This window comes from Danio rerio, chromosome 15 (assembly GCF_049306965.1).
Source record: "Danio rerio strain Tuebingen ecotype United States chromosome 15, GRCz12tu, whole genome shotgun sequence".
NCBI classification, from domain to species: domain Eukaryota; kingdom Metazoa; phylum Chordata; class Actinopteri; order Cypriniformes; family Danionidae; genus Danio; species Danio rerio.
The window spans coordinates 29,413,446-29,437,502 of record NC_133190.1 but is presented as its reverse complement, the minus strand read 5'-3'; the positions used below and the strand labels follow the sequence as shown (position 1 = coordinate 29,437,502).

Here is a 24,057-nt window from a genome sequence, read left to right as displayed (position 1 = left end):
GAGGAAGTGTCTAGGCAGAGGGAAGTCAGGGGTTCTCTGACTGCTGCCCCCGCAACCCGCCCATAGAAAAGCGTTAAAAATTGAATGATGAATGAAAAGTTATACTGTGTTAGTTAAAACAATTCAAAGTATTTTTTTCTATTTATTTTTTTATAATATAAAAAAAATTAAACAAATTAGGAAATTACCCTTGGCAACTTTAATGTAAAATGGTTTGGTATATTTATTTTCAGCCTACGGCTAACAAATGAGATTTGATTTTTGGACCTTTATATGAAACAGTTTGGGCACCCCTGACTTAATGGTTGTCCACATTAAAGAATTACTTTTAATGATTTAAATGAATAATATAAAAAAAACTCAGATGTAAACATGGGAACAGATATTTCATATCTTCAATACATCCTATGTTTTTATTGACGAAAACGTTTTTTTTTTTTTATTGACCTGTTTAGCATAGCAGCACCTTCAGTTTAGAATGACACTTACTCCCATCAGAGAGACAAAAACAATGTTAATGAAATCCGTGGAAACATTAAAATAACTGTTTAAAATGCATAATTCATAAAGTTCATGCTCACATTCTACATTAATATTAAACCTTATGACACAGGGTTAAGATATCAGTGAACACTACAAATGATTTACCGTTCTCCTTGTCAATTAAAACCATGTACAAATACAACCAATAGCATTGATCCCAAAAACTATTTTTGAAACAGGTGACATGTTAGCTGCAGAGAGATATCTTCTCAGAAGATAATTTCTTTTTTGGTCATTTTCCCCCACAGTTCTCCAGGCAGCACAAATCCAAAGTAAAGTGCAAATATCCCTAGTTGACCCATCATCTCTACCTGACTGACCCGAAGCGTAATAGAAGTGAGCAGTGGACATACAAAGGTGTAAAAATTAAAACTCATTTAAAATCAGACAAAATCTCACATTTTCATTTTCAATGGTCTGTAAAATATAAAGTATAACACAAAACACACTAAAGCTGGAGTGTTGTGAATGGAAGCGGGTGATTTTTTTTTTCTTTTGACATTGTTACTTGTTTCAGGATTTGGTTTCTCGATAGCTTATATAAACTATATGAATATCAGAGTCTGACCGTCCAGCATGAATGAATGGATTGCATTGTAACAGCAGCACAAATGTCAGCAAACACATACAGTAGTCTTCCCATGCTGAAGCAACACTTGGGCGTTTTCAGACTGACCACTTCCATCACCATTGTTCCTGGCCGAGGGCTCTGTACTTGGTATTTGCAAGGATGTACAAGAGGACTCTTTAAGAGAGGACTGGGTCAAACTACTACGGGGCTTCTTCCCCACAGGAGAGGAGGAGAAATCCTCGAGCACCCGTTTGCCAGTCGGTGTTCGGTCACAACTGGCCCCATTTTCCAGCAAGTCATTACAGGGCAGGTCCTCAGAGTTTGTAAGGCTGTCAGAAGATTCAAATATTATGCTTGCACCAGAGCTGTTATTTTTTTGTTCCAGGATGGGCTGTACTGGAGCATCAGGAACCTAAAAAAGAAGGAAAAACCATTATTGAAAGTAAAGTTTAAGCGTGTTGTTGTTTTTAGGGTGTGTTCAGATTGAGTTGGTTTGATTAAAACAACCCTGCTTGAAAATGCCCTGTATGGACACTGCATTTGAAAAAAAAAAAAAAAAAGTGTTAAGCCATTAGAGCTCTGGCATGCACTGAACAGGCATAAAGAGACTTAAAAAAAAAAAGATGGGTCTCACTCTCAATCCTTTCCCTAATGAACTCAGGTGCTATTTAATAGAACTATGAATGCAACAAATCAATGACATTTTAAATAAATAAAAAAAAATGAGTTAAAAAAAATCTTGAAATCACAAGAAGCAAACAATGGACAGATAAATCAGCTGCATTACCCATAACAGTTTAGTACAGGAGTTGAAGATGCAATCTCCTTGTAAATTAATTTATAGTACAGTTGTGACTCCTTTACTTATTTTATAATAATTATACAATTTAAAAGTTAGATGTAATAGTTTAAAGTTAAAAATAAGTTATAATAAGCTCATTATGTGTTCTCAGCACATAAAAATAGCATGTTTTTACACAAACATCAGGTGGAGATGAAAAGTTCGGATCATTTTACTGACTCGGACCTTTGAGTGTCGTTCAGTGAGTTGAACGAATCTTTTTGAGTCATTTTGTTTAATTTGTCAAAATATTATTAAAATGTTGCGAGTTGCTTCCAAACTCATCTACAACTACAACAAACATTGATCACACTACAAACAGGTCATAACTAGAAAACTAGAAAATAATCATTTACAGGGTTCAACGGTAAGGATTTTTCCTATTGGCTTGACTGGACCAGTGGTTCAGATTTTTACTTGCCCTGCCAAAATTTTCACTGGCCCCACCAAAAAAAAAAAAAAAGAAATAAAGTTAATTGCTATTTCTTTGCCACATATATGACATAATTTGTCACAAAATAATGTATGTAAATCTAGAATTTAAATTTCAAACGTTAAAATATTTAGCAGTAAAATATAGCCTGTGGAAAATGTCCAGGTATTTTATTGCAAAACAAAAGGTGGCTGACTTAAAAGTGACGGCAAACTAAGCAAAACATCACTTCATTTATTTCATCGTGTTGTACCCATGTACAGGTTTCCATAACGTTAGAAGCAGACATTTTCTTTTAACCTCATAATTTAATAAAAGAAGACTTGAAAACATAGCTAATCTTTTACTCTACCTGCACAGATGTGTGCATGCTCAAATGAACGAATCCCTCCCTGGGAGGACTCATCGTTCTCAAGTCATACAAAGGATTTGTTCAAGAACGACCCATAACTAACAACAAGCATATTTAGCTGTTTTGAATGTTCAGTAATGTCCAAATATTTGTCATACAATACTTTTTTTGTTTCATTACTTTAGGTTTAGTCTTTAAAAAATATTTTCTTTTATTGTCCAGACCAAGCAAACAACTGTGAACACACAAATAATTTAAAACCACAATATAATCCATTACAAAAGAAAAAAGATTAAAACATTCCTAACCTGAGTCTGCAAAGAGTTGGTGCAAGGTTTAGAAACAGCGCCACATTTTGTTCCTTGAAGATTGTACACGGTCTCATAAGGTGGCAAACACTCGCTGGATGTCCCAAATGACTCCAAAGAGATAACAATGGCACTGGTATTATCAGCACGGAGCATGCGCTGACGCCATCTCAATAAGGCATGGTTCACAAGCAGAACAGCATTTGAAACATTTCCCTTTTGGTTCTTCGCCTGTTGGAATAGGCATTCATGTAAGTGAATGCTTCTAAAAGTAAACACCAATGACATTGGCCTAAAATATCAGGTTAAACGACTCACCTTGGCCTCATCATTGTCCTGACAAATAGACACAGCCTCCTGCGGTGATACCATGTTCCATAACCCATCACTGCCTAAGATAATGTAGCGGTGCTGCTTCAAATCCAGCTTGATAACAGCAGTATCAGGCTCTGGGGATACTACAAACTCTCCACTGTAGAAGTCATAACTCCACAAATCACCTAAAGACACATTTAGTGCATTAAATATCTAAATGTGTATGCTAAAAACATATAAAAATCAGTTTTATGCAATTTAGTCAGCCAAGCTTCGATTTGCATTGGCAAGATCTTTAAAAACTTTTAATGCTAGGGGGAATTAATATAGATATTAAAATGTTCTTATAATTCATATCTTTATTTTACAATCAGTGCTTAAAATTAACTTATTTTTATCTAGCCCATCAGACAGTCTTTATTTAACCTCTAAACAACTGTTTCAATATCAGACTTTTTTTGTTGTTGTTGTTGCAAAACATGGGTTTATCACAGTGGCATGTTGCAATTTTCCAGAACAACAATCTCTGCTGACTTGTCAAGTGTACTAAAATTCACTCAATATCTTAATGACTTTTTTCAGTCTCAACAACAACATTACAAAATCGTTTAGTTTGCAACTTACCAAGAGCTCGGGCCACAGCCAAAAAAGGGATCTGATCTATGACGGTGCTCCTCCTCACTGGTCCATTGTGGGTAAGTCTAGGCCTCTTCCACACCACCCTGTTAACTCCAGACTTTTTAATCACACTAGAAGAGAAATTTGATAATGATCAGTGGTGGCTGTTAATGTTTACCAAACAAACTGCTTACCAACCATATTTTACCTCAAGCTAAATGAAGCCTAAGAAGTATCCCCACATCATTACAAAACATATTTCTAAAGCATACAGGTCACTAAAAGTAAGTCTATATCAAACTGACATGCTTGCAGTGTTCTTTTAGGCTAAAAGACAAAGCTTATAATTAGAGTATGTAAATGATGACAAACTGTTATGCTGTCTTGCTTTAAAGCTCTATGTGCATTAACAAAAACCAGTCAGACCACTTTAGATACACAAAGCGGGTTACAGATTGTGTTTTTCTGATGAGTATTGTCATAAAACAAAAGGGTGAGGATTGTTACATGATACAGTTAGTCCAAAAAGATGCTGATATGAAAGTCTGTGTGGCTTATGTGCATCCACATATGTTTTACAATAAAAAAGTAGAACAGGGTGTAAAGATTAATCAAAGTAATTAAAAAGACTAACCTAACGTCTGTGATTTACTGTTTTATATAAGAACTCACCTGCCACCGAGCCCTTCTATTCTCTCTCTTTCCTTTGGGAGGTCAGGTTTGTGGTCTTGAGTAATTTCCACTGCTCGGATGAACTCCTCAGAGGGGTGATCCTGCACCCCTAACACTACTGCGGAGTCACCAACATGGGCAACGTACATACGGTCACGTCTTAATACCACAATACTTGCAGTTGTGCCCGATGTGCTAGGGAGTCCTGTAACTGTTTTTGGCCATTCCGCTATAAGAAAGCAGATTAAGTATATATGGGATGAGTTTATATTTTTTGGGAAATGCACATAAAACAACATCTATTGTCATAAAAACATAAGGCTGCTTTATTTTCATTCATTAAACGTACATGGAGACCAGGGGCAGCCAAATATTAAGTTTAAATTCTGTTTAGCCCAGTGTATTGCTTGATCCAACAGCAAGGGTACAATGTTAAATACAAGTATAAAATGTTATGAGCTTGTTTACTTTCAATCACTTCCAGAGGTAGTCAAAACAAGAATGGGTCTCTCTGATCTACTTTGATCTGATTGATCAAAGCACATTTAATAGATTTAATAAACAAGATCTCTCTGTGTTCCATGCAAGAAACAAGCATGCAGGTTTGAAATGACATGACAGTAAATGATGAAATAAATAAAAATAATGTGGCTAACTATCTTTGTAACACACGATCTGTGATATCTTGTTTGGACAAAAGAATGAAGATCACACAATCACATGCAGACTAACTTGGGCTCCATTGCATAGGTATTTCTTTAAACATAATTAGCTGTTATAGTGTTTGTTTTGTGTATTGCCATGTATTAATATATATTTGATTATTTTAATGTAAAAACAGGCATATGTAAGTGAAAACTGTTCTATTTTCACATGAAGTAGTAGCATTGTTTGCATTGAGTCTCACATTTTGTAAACATGACGTCCACGAGGGGGCGACCCGCCATATGTATAAAAAGAGTATTTAAATTATAAAACTGGAAACTTCATCTTATGCGAGTGTATATATTTTTCAATGTTATTCTCGTTTGTTCTTCAAGTTAATTGCTCAATACTTTTATTTACAAAAAAAAATCACGTGCACATTTAAACCAACTAACACAAGTGTTATGAGAGTTGAGCTGATTTCAGCAAGCACACTATTCTGATATGCAGCATCTCCAATTTAGCTACAGTATGTCTTGATTAGCTGTGTTCTGTCTGGCATGGAGGGGTTGTGCAACTTATTTGGCGGGATACATCTGATGGTGAAACTTTCATTCATAAAGACCAGCTGCCCGACTCTGTCCAAGGCACGTCCATAAAATGGCTGAGACTTCACAGCGGATTTAAACAAGAACATATGTAAAAATATCGCTTCGTTTTAAAAACTTACGTAATTTTTTCCACATGGCATGGTGACAAGTGATGAACCCTTTTCGCAGAGCAGCGCACACCTCGTCGTCGTCCTCGGACCAAAACCCTCTTTGTTTTTTGATGTGATCCCACAAATGGTCGCGAGCAAAGCGTGCGGCGTCCGGACCCCCATGTCCATCGAACACCGCAAACAGAGCCACGGCGCGCGGCCGACGGGCGTGTACGGACGAGGGCATCGACGCATGCTGAAGAGTAGAGATTGGCTCGTCGTCTTGAATATACGTAACCGTGATAGATCCGGGGATGGAGTCTTGAATTGAAGCGTCAGGGTTTGGGTCTTTTGCTGGTGCCTCGACCTCGCCACGTTCGGCGGCGTCCAGTTCATCCTCACTCGGCTCATCCTCCTGCTTCATCGTTACTAGGTCCTCCATGTATTTCCGACCGCCCTGGTCGTAATAAATACTTGCTCGGCATGAAAATATCCCATCCATGATTCGATCGAACAAGAAAGGACGGTAGAACAGTAACGTTGAATACTAGGCAGGATTCAGGCCGGGTGCGCGCTTTCCTCTTTGTTTACCTCCGATGTTGTGAGCATGCGCAGAAACACCATGACAATTGTCGGGTCATTGGAAGTCTTTAGATCTGTGACCCATAATTTGAAGGAGAATAGTCCCTTTTCTTCGTCTGATACGGTTTAATGGCGGCTGACAAGCCAACAAGAAGCCTTGAGACTGTAATAACAAAAAGTGGAACTAGTTTAAAATATCTATCTATCTATCTATCTATCTATCTATCTATCTATCTATCTATCTATCTATCTATCTATCTATCTATCTTTGAGGTTGTAAATACAGCACTAATAAGCATTAAACTGTCCTCGTATCAGCATTTTTTTAAATATATATATAATTAGAAGTTGTATTACGTTTATTAAAATTTTATATTATTCATTTGTTATATTACAGTATTGCATGTATTACAGCAGGCTGACATGGGTGAGATGGTTTTGATTGTTGTTTTGTGTGTGTGGAAATGTTTAGGGTTTTACCTCGCTGAGAGATTCATAACAACAAATGTAGCAATTGATTTTGTCTCCTTTAAGTTGTATTTATATATAACGGTCACATAATACTGCCTTTACGTATGGGGACTGTGTTTCATTTAAATAAGGTGATTTGCAATTATTCTAAATAAAATTTTCAACTGTATATTGGTTTAAGCCATTCATTTAAGTTACAGCATGTTTTGTTTTTTTGTGCTTATTTGTCTTAGGTCAGTGTCACGTGGTGATTGAAAGTTACTGTTATTCAGAATAAATACAGAGCTTATTGTGATGATAAATATTTTTAGGTTATTGGGGTATATGCAGACTTTTAATTTTCAGCCAGCCCGGCGACTTCCGGTGAACTGTCAATACCGTCACGTTTAAGATCTGTTTTGATTAAAAAAAATAGATATATTATCTAATAGATATTTGAAATAAAGTGGGTCCCAGACTGGACAAGAAGCACTAAATTATTTTTTCCTTGCTATCACTTTAAAATATGAACCTTTATTTTACCTTCTTGAATGGAGTTCATGTGCTAGCATGCTGGTACTGACGACGGTTACACGGTTTATCATCTTGTTTTATGCTTGAACAACTAAATGAATTCTTACATTTATTTAACTGATAGTATGTTAATTACATTATAATTTCAAAACTGTTAAAGGAACCTTATAAACTTTTAAACTGTCACATTAACCTTTCACCGGAAGTTTACCGTTGGCTAAAAAACACTAGCTGTGCATATGGCCCATTGAATGAGTTCATTTAATTTTGCACGGACAGATGGGGATCTGCTTTGAGAATCCTTGTCCAGCAGATGGTGCAGTAAGCCTAAAAGAGACACAGTTTTTAGAACCCAATTTTCCCAGGATCTTACTCAAATACATTTCTAACACCATTACTTTAAACTGAATTTATTCATTAATTCTTTTGTTTCCATTTAACTTTAGTAAAATGAATTTCTAACATCATTAGCTACAAATGTACATTTTATGCATTTTTCTGCGGCTATGAGACTTTAGTACGTCTGTTACTGCGTAGACATTTTCTTTAACATTTATTACATTTTATTTAAACATTTATTTAATTATTTTACTTTTGAACTTTAAATGTGTGGGAAATAAAACTACTCAAAATCTGCGCTATGACTTTTATTTTGAAATTCTTCCTCTTTTCATGACTTATCTGGAAGTGGAAGCTTTTGTGAGCGGAAGTACATTAAGTAATAGTCGGTCTTCGTTGATCGAGTGCACCTTACAAGTCACTTCAAGGGGTGCTGCGCTTACCAGAGGTAAAACAGTGCCTAATTGTAGAGCTGTAATGTATACTTTTATACATACAGGAGTTATTAGTGATTTTCAAATGTAACGTTATTTTAGATTTTTTAAAATAAATAAAAACGACGAGAGCTCGGCTGAATTTGGCGCAGGGCAACTTGGCGGCTGCTTTGATTGTAACTATTGATACATTGCAATAATCTCCACTGGCGCTTCAGAGTCACTTTCTTATAAACACACTCTGACAGTGTATTCAAACATTCATCTTGGTTGGTCATGGTGTTGTGTTCACTAATACGCTTATGGAGGGCTTTACAGAGTCTGTGTGTTCATAAGAGGGTTTATGATGATGCCAACCTATAGTAAAATTGTGTTGTGCATAGTATCTTTGTGTGATCATGCATGTAATTATTAGGAAAAATAGCTGTTGTTGTATTGTCATATTTTGTATTTGTCTTTTTTCCTTAGGTTTAGGAGTTTCTCAAGATCATACCAGCAGCCATGGTGAGGCTCATTATCATCATTTCTGATATTGAAATAATAATGAAATGGGTGTTCCATGTAAAGAAATGAAATGGGTTCTGATAGTTATTGGTGTCTGGTAGGGCTGAACGTTATTGGAAAATCTGAGAAGACAATATTTTTATTTTTTTTGCAATATATATTGTGATATAAATACTATTTCACGAGATGGCCTGAATTTGAAAAACAAATCTCGAATATAAATTGATTGGGGTGATTTTGTAAGGGTGTGAATAATGTATAAAAATAAAAACAAATTGCAAGCAAGAATAAATACAATAGCGAAGAGGAAAAGGTAAGAGAGTCAGTCGAACAATTATTCAGGTAAATAAATTTTATAATACAATGTTAAATAAAACTGTATGGTCTTCATTGTAGTAATTCAGTAAATCTATTTTTTGTTAAAGTTACAAATGTTGTACATTTTTGTGCATGAATGCTTTAAACTCTCTTGAAATGTCTTTGTTGTAAAACATAAGCACTCTGTTATGGTTATACTTTGCAATGACTCCACAAATCTCATGTATTCCAAACTGTTGTGCTAATCAACTATAATCCCATTCCCAACTCAACATTGTGTATACTGCGATGTGACTATTGCAGACATATGCATTGTGATATCGATACAGGAACCAAATATTGTGCAGCCGTAGTGTCTGAGCTGCAAATAAATGTTATTTTGATCAATGAATCTTTTCTGATGTATATATATATATATATATATATATATATATATATATATATATATATATATATACACACACACACACACACACACACACACACACATATATATATATATATATATATATATATATATATATATATATATATATATATATATATATATATATGTGTGTGTGTGTGTATATATGTGTGTGTATATATATATATATATATATATATATATATATATATATATATATATATATATATATATATATATATATATATATATATATATATATATATATATATATATATATGAGAATAAGAGAGCAAGTTATATTTAAATATATATAATATAAATATTTTCCCAGTGATGGGTTGCAGCTGGAAAGGCATCCGCTGCGTAAAACATGTGCTGGATAAGTTGGTAGTTCATTCCGCTGTGGTGATCCAAGATTAATAAAGGGACTTAGTCGAAAAGAAAATGAATGAATGAGTAAAATAAATATTATTCCATTTCTAATTTATATATAAATTGTCAGCAGTGTTTATAAGGTAAAAGTTCATGAGCAATTTATGGCGTGTCTGCATTTGTAGTTATGTCCATGGATGAATAGGTCTGTTTATAATAATTATAATAATACAAAAGACAAAGGCATAAGCTAATATGACATAGATTAAAAAATTGCATTATTGATGCATATAAAACTTATAACATCATGTCCTGTAAAAGGTTTTGTAATTTCTTTAGAAATCTTATTTACACCCATTTTGAAAAACCTGTAGATTTGTACTAACAAGTTTACCATTCTACAATGGCTGTTGAATCAAATTTGGCATCAACATATAAAAATATATGGTTTTCTGTGCACAGCATGATGAGCCAATAATTTTTTTGTTAACCGTCTTTTTAGTCACTTATTATCATTATTGGATCAATTATTATTTTTTTTATTATGATTATTTTAGTCAAAGTTGTTTCAAGAGCATAAACATGCAAACCCAATGATTATTTTTAACCAAAAAAATTAAAACTTATCGTTGTTTAAACTGTATTTATTTCTTTGACCATCATCTCCCTTCTTTCTCATTCAGTCAGCTGTGGTAGATCTAAAGACGAAGGAGGAGAAAGATGCGGAACTGGACAAAAGAATTGAAGCCCTGCGGAAGAAGAATGAGGCTTTGGTTAAGCGATATCAGGTGAATTTGGGTGTTGAAATTTGATACACCGCTGCCACTCCGCCAGTTAGTTTTTTGTGTGTGAATGTGCTAATAATCATTTATTTTCTCTTCACATTTAACATTGAGCAGTCACAATGCTCAGATTCAAGTTACTTAACCTGTTTAGATTTTATTAATTCATTTAGTTTACTTGTATTTCTCTTATGTCACCAGGAAATACAGGAAGATAAGAAGAAGGCTGAACAGGAGGGCATCGCTGTGACAACAGCTCGCAAACCTCGCCCTCATGAGCATGAGTCTGAACGAAGAAAGACAGAGAAGGAGAATTTCACAGTAACAGTCGACTTATCCAAACCAGCTGGGGTAAAGACAGATACCAGAATAGTTTCGTAGATTCACACTATACTATAATATGCAGTGACTAAATATGTTGCATTATCATCACCACAAAATAATTAAATAAATGTAGTGCTTCTGTGATCTGTTGCTGTCTTTCTAGTGCAGTTTTCCTTGTTTTGTTTTCACTTGTAGGTGCTAATGCGTAATAGTAATTTAATTGTTAGAAATTATATTTTGAGTCCAGTATCAAAGCAATCTGGATAATTTAGTTTGTATGTTTTTATACTTCCACAAATGCTCAAATCTTTGGTTTTCTTTTAATTTACAATTTTTACACAAGGAGTAATAATAACATTTTAAGCTAATTACATAAGACAATTTAACTTTAAGGTAACAATGTGCATCATCTTTTATGTAAAGTTGTTTCATTTAATCAATACATTTAGTAAATTAATGTATTTGCTCTGCAATTTTGATTGCCTTAATAACGCTATGCATTTTGAACATTGCATGGTTATGGAATGCTTAAAATATGCTTTCAATATAAAAGTAAAGCTTCCAACATGTGAATTCAAGTCATCTTCTTAAACCTTATTTGCACCTGGTATTAACAAGTGATTTCAGTGATATGATCACAAGATGGTCGAGTCTAGATGGTTTATTGTTTGGTTACTGTGTTGAAGAATAGGTAATTGAGTTACTCGTCATTTCCAGTTTATCCATGTATGTAGATTTATTCTGTAACATTATCAATGACAATACATATTAAACAATATATGAAATAACCCCAGACTGCTAATGTTTTGGATCACCTCCAATAGAGATCAAGAACCTGTAAAAGTTAATTGCCCCTCCCATTCCTCACAGCTCTTAGGGTTTTAATTTCCCACCTGGGGAAGACTGAGACAAGCTGTAGAGCATTTTAATCAATACCTGTAGAGTACCTGTCGGCCACAGATGGCCTGCACAGCTGTGTTTGAGCCTCCTATTGTGGTCTGTGAAGGTCATGCCTTTCAGTGTCTGCAAATTGAGAGTTTAATCTTCAAAAAGATTTATTAAACTAGACAGATGCAAATGATTATAATTGCCCTGTTAAGAAGCTGATTCCAGGTTATTGTGCATGCTAACATGTTATTATGTAGGGATTTTCTAGTTAACGTAAACTATTAAAAACAGTAATAGTTAAGAATAGTTTTCATTAATTGATATAAAATTTGGATCTACCTAGGCATAGCTGAATAATAAAGAGTACATAGAAATGACATACCACAAGTCTCAAACACCAGGTTGTTTCCAGATTCTCATGAAAACCCAGTGAGTGTAATATCCCAGTGAAAAAAACAGGCCAGTGTCTGGTTTGAGATGAGCTTTAATGAGTAGTTCTCATCCATCCATCTATTCATATTGTGTTAGAATGCACAAAACAGGATATAAAGATTCTAAGTTTATTCACCACCACCCCGTAGAGTCATAATGTCCGTTTAACTGTATTGTTTGTTAGTTTAATGTGTATATTGTGGAATTTGCCACATATATTTGTAAAATAAGCAACAGACAAACTGTTGATTATGTGTTTAATCCACATTTATGCAATGTGTCATATCACCCAACTCTTATTGTGATTTTCTCTAGAATGCCAATAAACTTTACTAAAGTAATCTGTTTATGCGGAAGTTGATAACAATTGCTGCCTATGTTTTCATATACAATATGTCAAAGTTTCAAAATACAACTCTAAATACATATGTTATATCTGTATAATTATAATTTTGCCAACATTTCACCCACAACATGACTGAGGAACAAAATAGTTTTTTTTTTTTCCTGCATCTAACACACTTCTAGCTAAAATGAGCCTCTCCACCAATTCAGCTAAAGTTTTACCAAGGAATCTACTCAATTTGTTGCAATATTTTTTGCACATGTTTATTCCAGAGTACATCATACTGTATGCGAGTTTGAGAGTAGGTACTTGACACAAACTGCACAGCTCATTAATATTCATGACCCTTCTAAATATGGTCAAACCTGAACTTTTTTTTTATTCTAGTTGTACATTCTGTGTTTATAAATGAGCATATAAAACCTTTCTGTAGAATTTTTGACCTTACCTAACCAAATACTTTCTATAGCACCTTATAATTGCAAATACTATATACACTAAACTGAGAAATAAATCTGAAAAGAATTCATGAAATCTAATTCATGAAATCTATTTTACTGTATTCGTAATACTAAAATAGCACCAATCTTATTATCTTTTTACTTTCTAGTTTCTTAGTAAAACTTTATGCTGTTTTTCTAGGAGAAGCGTTTTACAAATGACAGAAAACCAGCTGGTCCTCGTGGAGATCCTGGGCCAGAAGAAGAGGAGCCTGGTCGGCCACATGGCGAGAGTCCCCCAAACAGAACCGGATCAGGCCGGCTAAGCAGAGGCGGCCAACGCAGGGAACGAAGAGAGCCTCGTCCAAACAAAGGCGAACCACGACCAGACAGGCAACCTCAGGATGGTGAAGTTGGAGAGAGTCCCGCTCATACTGAACGCTCCTCTAGAGGAGGACGAAGAGGAGGAAGAGGTGGAGGAGGAGGTGGAGGCGGAATGCAAGCAGGACCTGGCTCAGATAGAAAGTCAAAGGTGATTTGTTTGCAAAACTCATAATTTATTCACAGCACTGCTTCCTCAAGCATAAAATATGTTGTTGTCATAAAAAACAATGCTGTTTAAATAAATATAAGGATTTTTGCAACAAACCAAGAAGGTAGTAGCCTTTAGAAAATGTTACAGCTGTTTTAAACAACACAAATTAATTCTTAGGGTGCTTTCACACCTACACTTTTGTTTCGGAACGTATCTCGTTTGCCCAGTTGGCGCGGTTCGATTGGCATATGTGAACAGGGCAATCGCGCTCTGTTCTGCGCCAAAGTAATCGCTCCGAGATCGCTTGAATGAGGTGGTCTCGGCTCGATTAAAACTAACCCTGGAGCGGTTCGATTGCAGTGAGAAAGCGATCCGATCCGAGCGCGGTTATATCACAGTGTTTTATGGATATGTATAAGGCTTATGACTATATGAAGAGAGAATTATGAGTACAGCGGGAAGTTTCGCGAGTCTCCGGATGCCTGCAAACAATTGATGATCTCCCGGTAATCTTGCGTCTCCCTCCCGGTCCTCAAATAGGCTTCGTCGCGCACCCTCACCCCTCCCCACCGCGTCTCTCCTCAGACACGTCACGCGCGCGCACTCTGTCAATCACCACCAAACCACCACCTCTCCTGACAGCTTAGCGGGATGCTGCCAAATAAACCCTGACACTCTGACCAATGTAAGGAGAGTTTACTCGCACGTGACTTGTTTTAGCTCTTTTGGTCCGATTAGAAACTTTGCAGTGTGAAAGCGAACCGCTCCAAGAGCAAAGAGCAACAATGTAACAATTGTAATCTCTGTTTCGGAACAACTGTATCGATTCACAGGTGTGAAAGCACCCTTAGGTGGTGGTTTGATGGTGATTGACAGGGTGCGCGTGCGCGATGTGTCTGAGGAGAGATGCGGTGGGGAGGGGTGAGAAGGGTGCGCGACAATGCCTATTTGAGGACTGGGAGGGAGACGCGAGATTACCGGGAGATCATCACTCGTTTGCGGGCATCCGGAGACTCGCGAAAATTCCCGCCATACTCATAATTCTCTCTTCATATGGCCGTAAGCCTATTACATATCCATAAAACACTGTGATATAACCGCGCTCGGATCGGATCGCTTTCTCACTGCAATCGAACCGCTCCAGGGTTCGTTTCAATCGAGCCGAGACCACCTCATTCAAGCGATCTCGGAGCGATTACTTTGGTGCGGAACAGAGCATGATTGCCCTGTTCACATATGCCAATCGAACCGCGCTAACTGGGCAATCGAGACACGTTCCGAAACAAAAGTGTAGGTGTGAAAGCACCCTTAGACACTAGTAATAAAAAACGTAATTATCTGATATTATATTTTTAATTGTTTTCAGGAGTGGGAGGAGAAAAGAAGACAGAACATAGAGAAAATGAATGAGGAGATGGAAAAGATTGCTGAATATGAGAGAGGTCAAAGGGTATGTTCTGAGCAATGCAACTTTCTCTTTATAATGTTTGACTGTATGTGTTACACAAGTACTACACATGTATTATTGATTAACAGGCTGATGGAGAGAAGATTCCTATGAGGAACTTTCTTGATGACCCACGGCGCAGCGGACCCATCCCAGACACTGACCGCAAAGAGGGAAGCAGACGACACGTGCGCAACTGGGGTGGAGTTGACTTTGACAATGTGAAGACTGGTCCAGAAGTTGAGAAAGAATGGACGGTACTAAACATTTGATTTGACGCACTAACACTTTAAAAACAATTGGGTTTTAGAGTTTAAAACCTATTAAGCAATCATGCATTATATTGATTAAAAGTGCAAAAGACTTCTAAATTACCAAACAATACACTATTTTTGTGATTGTATGTAATAAATTATCACATGACACAAGACTGGAGTAATAATTGCTGAAATTCAGCTTTGATAACACAGGAATTAATAGATTGTTGAAGTGTATTAACAATATAACAATATTTTACATTTTGTCTTATATTATTACAGTTTTACAGTATTTTAATCATATAAACAAAACATTACTATATCTACCACCCTAAAGCAGCCATCCAAAAAACACAAGACTGCAAAACACACTTAAACCCCTAAGCAAAGAAGCACTCACACGTGCATCAGTTCACACAGGTAATTTTCTGACTGTTTAAAAATCTTGACTTTTTTTTTTTTTTTTTCACTTTTCCAACTCTCCTTCTCTTTTTATAACAGAATCGTAGGCCTGGTGGTAAAGGCTCAGTGGATATGACTCTGTCGATGACGGGTAGAGAAAGAGCCGAATATCTCCGCTGGAAAAAGGAAAGAGAGCAGATTGATGAAGAACGACTGGCTCGTCACCGTAACGCAACTGGACAATGGAGGCGAGAGTGGGACGCACAAAAAACTGATACGATGTGAGTGTCGAAGGCTTAATTCCTCACTATTGTAGCTATGAGTTTTTTTATACAAATGTTATATTTATGCATATTCAGGACATGCGAGATGTTGTTGACATGTTTTTTAATCTATTAAAGGATTATTCACACATTAATAAAATTACCTCAATGTATTTTACCCCATGTGGTTTAAAATCTTTGTGTTTCTCCTTTTGAACACTAAAGTAGATATTTTGAAGAATGCTGGTTGCTGGCACTCATTGGCCTTCGAGAGTAAAAAAAATAACTAGGAAAGTCAAGGAGTGCCAGCTACCAGAGTTCTTCAAAATATCTTTTGTTTAACGAAAGAAACTCAAATAAGGGTGATTAAATGATGACAGATATTTCATTTTTGGGTGAGCTTTAATGGCTTGTTTCCACTGAGTGGTACAGTATGGTATGGGTCAGTACGGGATACCTTTTTCACAAGCTTGCGTTTCCACTGCCTAAAGGCTACCAATGGTACTCTTTTGGTGGGCATGGTGTACGACAGAAAGTTTCAGTCAACTTTATTCTTGCTCGAGGAAATGTCAAAGTAAAGCTACACAGGACATATCACATGAGAAGCACTTTTCACAAAATTATAAATGCTATATACACATACATACTTGTGTATTCATTACTTATATTCATGGAGATCAATGATGCTAAATAGCCTACTGTAGCGTCTGCAATTATATAAAATAAATAAATAAATGCTACATATATGAAAGGATACAGACTCTTACCGTCTCCCATATTTTATCAATGACAGAAAAACTACAGACAGCATACATTTAGTTCGTATTTAGGTTCAAAAACAAAACGCAACATATGGCCAACAGTCAGTGCAAACCTCTCATCTGTGTCTTTAACCTTCACCAGCATATGTAGCCTCTTGTTAGAAAGTAATTCCGTCATTCCGAGTTTAAAATAGTCTAAAATGTGATGATCATAGTTAAACATGAGTTTGTTCATGTTTTAGGTTGTTGAAAAAACCATTTGTTCCTTTGTTTTTTCGCACGTCACTCTCACATTTGTCCAATTGTGAAAGGATCGGATCTCAGAAGCACTTCGATAATCACGTGCACGTTATTATCATAAGCTCAAAAAGTTTTTATTTCAAATATTATTTCACACGAGCTCTCTCGAGAAATTTAAAACGCTCTCACTTTAGACAACCTTATAAACAACAGTGGGATACAGGGTAGATCCTGCTCTTCTTCTTGGGTTTGTGGCTGTTAATCAAGAGGACGACAAGGTGTGTTTGAGCTCATTATTATATGTATACTATATATTATTACAGTGTAATGTCTTGGCTGTGTATTTAAAAATAGAGCTTTATTTTCGTTCTCCTGGAGTGTGCACAAGCGAGTGACAAATATCTGGAAACCAATAGCTCTGCCTTTTGGTACCATTTTGTTGTACAAGGTACACTTTCAAAAGGGCACCCAAAAAGTGGTATAGTACAGTTCGCTTTTTGGTACCTTTTGACAGTGGAAACGGCCATAAAAGCGTACCGTAACGTACCATACAACTCAGTGGAAACAGCCCATAAAATGTTTATTTCCCCTTAAATCAAAGCCCTGTCATATTTTACACGCTTTCATTTAGTTACAAACTTGTATGACAAAATACCACTTTATAACAAAATTCTGTTTCTTTTTGAGTGTTAAAAAGAGACACTGAGAAAGACTCTACAGACAGGCATAATAAAACCTGACAGGGCGAGAATGAGTCGAGCAGTGACCCTGTGGCGTTTTCACAGGTTCAAGGAGGAATCAGCTGTGGCTGGTGAGAGCATGCAAGAACAAAGCAACAGGAGAGGTAAATCACACAAATACTTCCACACCTACCACAGTGACCACCTGACACCACTACACAATGCCCTTATTTTCCTGTGTCTTTTTTTAAAGATATTTATAACTGTCAATAAAGTAAAGCACAGCAACAAATTTTAGAGGAGTTACGCATTACTATATTATATTTTTGCTTGTCTGTGTCTCTATTTGGTGATTTTTTTTTTTTTTTTTTTGTGCTGTGGTCTTTCAGCAGCTAGGGGGCGCAATACCCATGCACAGCAACGCGGTGCACCTTCAGGTCAGCGTAAGGCATGGGATTGTGTTTGTGTGTGGCGAGTGTTTTTTATTTTTTTTCTGTTTTGTTTTTTTAACCCACTTCAAACTGGCTTTAGTCTGAGTGCAAACCAACAAGCTGTTCCTGATGCACTGATGGTTTCTAATTGCTTTCCATTACTACAAATTACAGCGGGTGGCTGTAAATCTGATTGGATTATCCATTGTCTAAGATGCATCTTTCTGTATAGCTGAGATAACGTTTCCCCATCATTGCTTTCTGTTAGTTGCCCAGTCATAAGCTGCTTCCCGGTCAATTTGTGGAGCAGAAATTTCCAGACACTCCTCATCTTCTTGCCTTGATGGATTGCTTCCTCCTTAAAAAATCCCAGTAAAAGAGATTTATTTAGTCGTGTGATGTCCTTAACATTAGTAGTAATGCTGTAAATGGAGAAAAAATGTTCTTGGACAAAGAGAAGTTTAGGTTTGAGTCAGCTGTCAGCTGTGGTGCTTGAAAATACTTAAAGGCATTTCAAATTTTCAGATCCTTATGGTATTGGAAAAAATCTTTTGTCAATGAAAGTCTGAGGTGCTTCAAAGGTCAACAGTAACAACTTTTAACCAGATGTCCTTACTGTAATTATTGTAAAAAGTATTTTTAATGTTATCGTTGTTTTATTAATTATATTATTTTAATATGTAACACAATAATAATAATAATTATTATTATTAGTATTATGTATAATTTAACTGAAACATTTTTAGCATTTTAATAAAATCTCAATTTTATCACTTAACATTCTTCCTTAATTTGAAGATACTGTATAGGCTGGTAAATTTTGGATCCAATCAAATTAATTTTCCTAATCTTTTATAACTTCTTTCCACTTCTTTTATAACCAAGTCTTTATGTATGCTTTGAGATGTGTTGTGTTATATTTATGATTGTATCATACTGCGCTAATGAACTAACATCGATCTAACATTGTCATTTTAAGACCTGTTGATACCAAGGATGATGATGACATAGTTCTTACAATAAATCTCCATATAAAACAAAGTTTAGAATACAGCAATAACGACATAGAAAATATATAATTGGGATCGAAGTTTAAATACCATTAGACAACATTTTTATATGGCGAGGACAATGATAGATATTTTTAAAAAGGTACCACCAGGAAGAATCTTAAATTATTTATCAAAAATTGAACTAAAAGATCATATTTAAATTTTAATAGATTTTTCTGTGAATTTTATTTATTTACATTTATAAATTTCTCTAAGTAACTTTTTTTATTGCAGTACAAATTTGTTTTTATCATGTAATATTTTTATATATGTCCATTTTGCCATGAAATAGCCATAAGTTGCTGATGTGGCAATAAATAAATATTAAATAAATAAATGTCATTGTGATCATATAGAGAACTTTTTTTCTATTAATAATAGGCAACAATGCCACAATCCATTCAAATATAAAGGGCTCACACATTTAAAATCTCTCTTTTTGCCTGCTTTAATTTCCAGTAAAAGAGTTTACATTGTTGTATTTATTCCACTACACTGCCTGCAATAAGTATATTCACTGTTACAGTATATGAATTGCACTTCCCAGATTTTTAGAAATTGAGCATATGGAGGAAATCTGCTGATTATCAAAAAATTATATTAATACAAATATTTTTTAAAAGTTTTTTTTTTTTTTTTACTTGGTACCTAAACATGACAGTTTACAAAAAACAAAACAAAAAAATATAATTTCCCCTTTCCATCAACCCTTCACTTTTTCCAGACCTGAGTGAGTTTCTTTATTCTGTTGAACACAAAAATTGATATTTTGAAGAATGCTGCAAATGGGTAACCATTGATATCCACAGCAGGAAAAACAACTACTATGGAAGTCAATGGTTACAGCATTTTTCAAAATATATTTTTTGTTTAACAAAATAAAGAAACCCTTAAATGTTTGGAACCACTTGAGGGTGAGTAATTAGCTTGTAAAATTTTTAGGTGAACTATCCCTTTAAAATAACAGCAGATCATATCAAATGTATCACACAGCAATCGTTTTAGTAATTTTGAAACTCCAGCACATAGGCATAGAATATACAGAAGTTATTGTTTGCTGTATGGACACAAACATAGCTATTGCATTTATCATTATGATTTTTGGTGTGAACAGGCCTTTACACTGTCCCTTCAAAGCTGTCACACGCACTAAAGTACCTATTTTTACATTATAGAAAATCTTGTTGGGTCTTGCGCATGCTCATTTGCTCATGTCTTGGCTTTGAGTGCTTCACAAACCCAGTATGCATCTTTTTCAACGTTCAAGTCAAGTCTCATCACTGCACTGTCAGATCAAGGGCACATTTGCATGTTTTTCTCATCGATTTTCTTCTTCTCATCCTGAAGAGTGATGCATTGAGGGGCAATCCATCAGAGTGACAGGCGGCCATCTGTTACTGTTAGCCCAGGGTCATTTCTCTACACTGCAGATTTCATACACAGAATTGTGCTCCAAGGTCTTGCTCAGCTGCATGACACTCTTGGAGGATTAATATTGCTCTAATCTCTCTCATGCAGAAGACAATAAGAAGCCGCCCAAGACACCAACCTTCGGGGACTTCTTGGGGCAGGGCAAACCCAGACAGGCAGGAGGACGTGGGCGAGGAAAGGGCAAAAGCTACAGGTATGTAATTGAACCTCCTTGAACAGGGTGTCTAGTCTTGATTCAGGAGGGCCAACATTTTTGGAGAATTTACCTCTAATCGCATGGTGGGTGGCATGGTGGCTCATTGGTTAGCACTGTCACCTCACAGCTAGAAGGCTGCTGTTTCGAGTTTGCGTGTTCTCCCTGTGTTCCCTCTGAGTGCTCCTGTTTCCCCCACAGTCCAAACACATGCATATTCAGGTGAATTGGGTAAACAAAATTGCCCATAGTGTATGAGTACATGTGTGAATGCGAGAGTATATGGGCTTCTCAGTGCTGGGTTGCAGCTGGAAGGGCGTCCGCTGTGTAAAACATATGCTGGAATAGTTGGTGGTTCATTCTGCTGTGGTGACCCCTGATATAAAAGGGACTAAGCCAAAGGAAAATGAATGAATGTTCTGGGGCAGTTTGGAGCTAAACTTTGAGTGTAGCGTTGGCCGTCCAGTAGCAATGACCAGATGAATTAGTTTGACTTTCTTTCTGGTGTTTATGTTTGTTTTAATAAAACTGGCAGAATGGGGCATATTGTCCCTGTCCCAAATCATGTTCTGAACCCTACACTCCACATTTTGTAAGCTATATAGAGAAAAGCGAAACGCTTTTTTTCCCAAATGGACCTCATTTGTCATTTTGACTGTCCAAATCAAGCATTGGTGGGCAGAACTAATGTAAATAAGGTGGACTATTTGCTTCTAGTGTAAATAGACAATTTGAAAAGATTATGGTCTTGTCAGTAGGGGTATGAAAAAAAACAAAAATGAATTTAATGATGCATTTTGATTTGTTCTTTAGTAATTCTGAATCTGTTCTTAAAAGTTAAGAATCAACCATGTATTCAAAATTAGATTATGATGGCACAGATGTGAGCTAGAATCAAAAAAATAATGAGTGCTGACAGGCACATATACATGTGCTGCAGAATTCACTTTATTTGGACTAAGATGGACAAACTTAAGAATTTTTTTAAGATGCAGTGTGCGTGGTGTTCAGTGGGCAACCAGCAAAGGACTGATGCATTGTGAACTGCTGTTTGAAAGCTATTTTTTGCTGGCTCTGAACTAAAAGCAATTCAGAATAATTGACAAATATATTTTTTTATTTAAACATTTTCACTTAGAAGATATTTATTTGTTAAAATGTAAACAGACTAAAAAAATAATTTGGAATAACAACTGTTTATTTTTTAAAATTGCTCATTGTAATGCGGCGTATCAGTGTTACATTCAGTGCTTGTTCATGCTAAATATAACAATTTTAGACACTGTGAGGCTTAGGGCTTGAATCAGATTCAGATTTTTTGCATAGCTGTTCACACTGTTTTAAATGTGGCCAATGTCAGATTTCCAGTGTGAACAGATCATGGTCCTAAACTAACCCAAATGTGCCAAAGTCCAAGTACGCACAGCACAAAATGTCTATTATGCACACTGTTTACTGTATGAAATGAATGAAGCATGTTGTCGGATTATGTTTAATATGATTATTGACTGAAAAACACAGACGACCACTGTGTTTCTTATGAACTCTAAATGGTTATTTTTCTAGTACTAATAATACATGTTTTGTGATAATTTGTTAATAATGAGAAGTGCAGTGCACATCTCACTGACCACCGGTGCGTAGTAAGTCATCAAGGCTTAATAAGCAGCCCCAGATTAAACTGCGAAAGCAGGGATCATGTCTGGTGTTAGAAATTATATTGTTTGCAGAGTCTGATAAGCTAGCCTACTGTTAATTCATGTTAATTTGTTATAAACAGTATAGGCTGTATCCAGTTAAAACTCAAAGTGAAACTGAAACATTGCCTATTGGGATATTGAAGGATTTTTGTCCAAAAAGGTTAAAAAAGAGCAGCATTAAACTTGTTGCAGTTGGTTTTGTTAATGTTTTAACTATTTATGTGAAATATAGCTATTTCATGTAGGCCCATGTATTTTATATATACAGTTGAAGTCAGAATTATTGACCCCCTTTGAATTTTATTTTTAAACATTTACCAAATTATGTTTAACAGAGCAAGGAAATTTACACAGTATGTCTGATAATATTTTTTCTTCTGGAGAAAGTCTAATTTGTTTTATTTCGGCTAGAATAAAAGCAGTTATTAATTTTTAAACACCAATTTAAGGACAAAATTATTAGCCTCTATGCAATTTTTTTTCGATAGTCTACAGAACAAAGCATTGTTATGCAATAACTTACCTAATTAACCTAACCTGCCTACTTAACCTAATTAATCTAGTTAAGCCTTTAAATTTCCCTTTAAGCTGTATTGAAGTGTCTTAAAAATATCTAGTAAAATATTATGTACTGTCATCATAGCAAAGATAAAATTAATCAGTTATTAGAGATGAGTTATTAAAACTATTATGTTTAGAAATGTTAAACAGAAAAAAATAAACGGGGTCTAATAATTCAGGGGGGCTAATAATTCTGACTTCAATTTTATGTATATCTTTTTATATATGCAATTTTATTATGGTGGTATTTTTATCGAACAATCCTTTTTTTGTTTACTGGTTAATGTTTGGTTAACCAGCACCAGCTGTCATTTAAAAATATTCAAAATAAACAACCTATTTTTGGTGTAGAGTATTTGTCCAATGTGATATACTGTGCTGCTGAAAAAAAGAGGATGTTTGCAGCACTAACCAGAACAGAATAATGTTGATCTAAAATAACGTAAAATCACATGAATTCCTACATGACCGTTCACACTGCAGTCGGATAGCAATACATCAGATCTGTATCTGATTTAACACCACATATAAAAGTGGCACAAATCAGAATTGAAAAGATCAGATTCCATGCAGTTTGGGCTGTTCACACTGTCATGACAAAAACAGATCTGAGTTGCATGTGAGCAAAAAAATCTGATTCAGGCCATGTTTGCCTGCAGTGTAAATCATAAACAAAAGCATAGATAGATTTATTTGCACAGCTGAAGAAATATGAAAAAAATGTAGGTCAAGAATCAGTTTGGAATTGGATCATCACACCGCTAAATATTTCCAATCCTACATCTCAGCCTAGATGCATTACCATTTTTGCTATTAATGTCTTTTGTGGGACTTTGGATTTCATCGAGACATTTCCTTCATGTTTTAATACTTTAGTTGGAGAGCCTATCGCCACTCTAATCAGTTTGAATAAAAAATATATGTATATTTAGTTTCGGTGCACTTTCTGATG

General features: G+C 35.5%; 2 protein-coding genes across 7 annotated transcripts in view; one reads left to right on the top strand and one right to left on the bottom strand.

Annotated features, from left to right (window-relative positions):
• Window positions 1-399: 399 nt before the first annotated feature.
• Window positions 400-6,584, bottom strand: ppm1da (protein phosphatase, Mg2+/Mn2+ dependent, 1Da). Its single transcript, NM_201090.2, is given in 6 exon segments — window positions 400-1,526; window positions 3,049-3,279; window positions 3,367-3,548; window positions 3,988-4,112; window positions 4,654-4,882; window positions 6,029-6,584. Coding segments are annotated over 6 exon segments (1,608 nt in total). The 5' UTR covers window positions 6,501-6,584; the 3' UTR covers window positions 400-1,157.
• Window positions 5,830-24,057, top strand: part of ccdc9 (coiled-coil domain containing 9) — a 30,061-nt gene continuing 11,833 nt past the window's right edge. Inside the window, exons 1-11 of one of the 6 annotated variants that reach the window (XM_073923029.1) lie at window positions 5,830-5,945; window positions 8,806-8,841; window positions 10,624-10,728; window positions 10,924-11,073; window positions 13,355-13,684; window positions 15,054-15,137; window positions 15,224-15,391; window positions 15,893-16,074; window positions 17,843-17,901; window positions 18,130-18,174; window positions 20,739-20,844. In XM_073923029.1, coding sequence (XP_073779130.1) covers window positions 8,839-8,841; window positions 10,624-10,728; window positions 10,924-11,073; window positions 13,355-13,684; window positions 15,054-15,137; window positions 15,224-15,391; window positions 15,893-16,074; window positions 17,843-17,901; window positions 18,130-18,174; window positions 20,739-20,844 — 1,232 coding nt within the window. In that variant the 5' untranslated portion in view covers window positions 5,830-5,945; window positions 8,806-8,838. Of the gene's footprint in view, window positions 5,946-8,250; window positions 8,352-8,805; window positions 8,842-10,623; window positions 10,729-10,923; window positions 11,074-13,354; window positions 13,685-15,053; window positions 15,138-15,223; window positions 15,392-15,892; window positions 16,075-17,842; window positions 17,902-18,126; window positions 18,175-20,738; window positions 20,845-24,057 lie in introns of those variants that run through there. The other 5 variants (XM_073923028.1, XM_021481405.3, XM_005157650.6 and 2 more) reach the window with 5 other exon arrangements.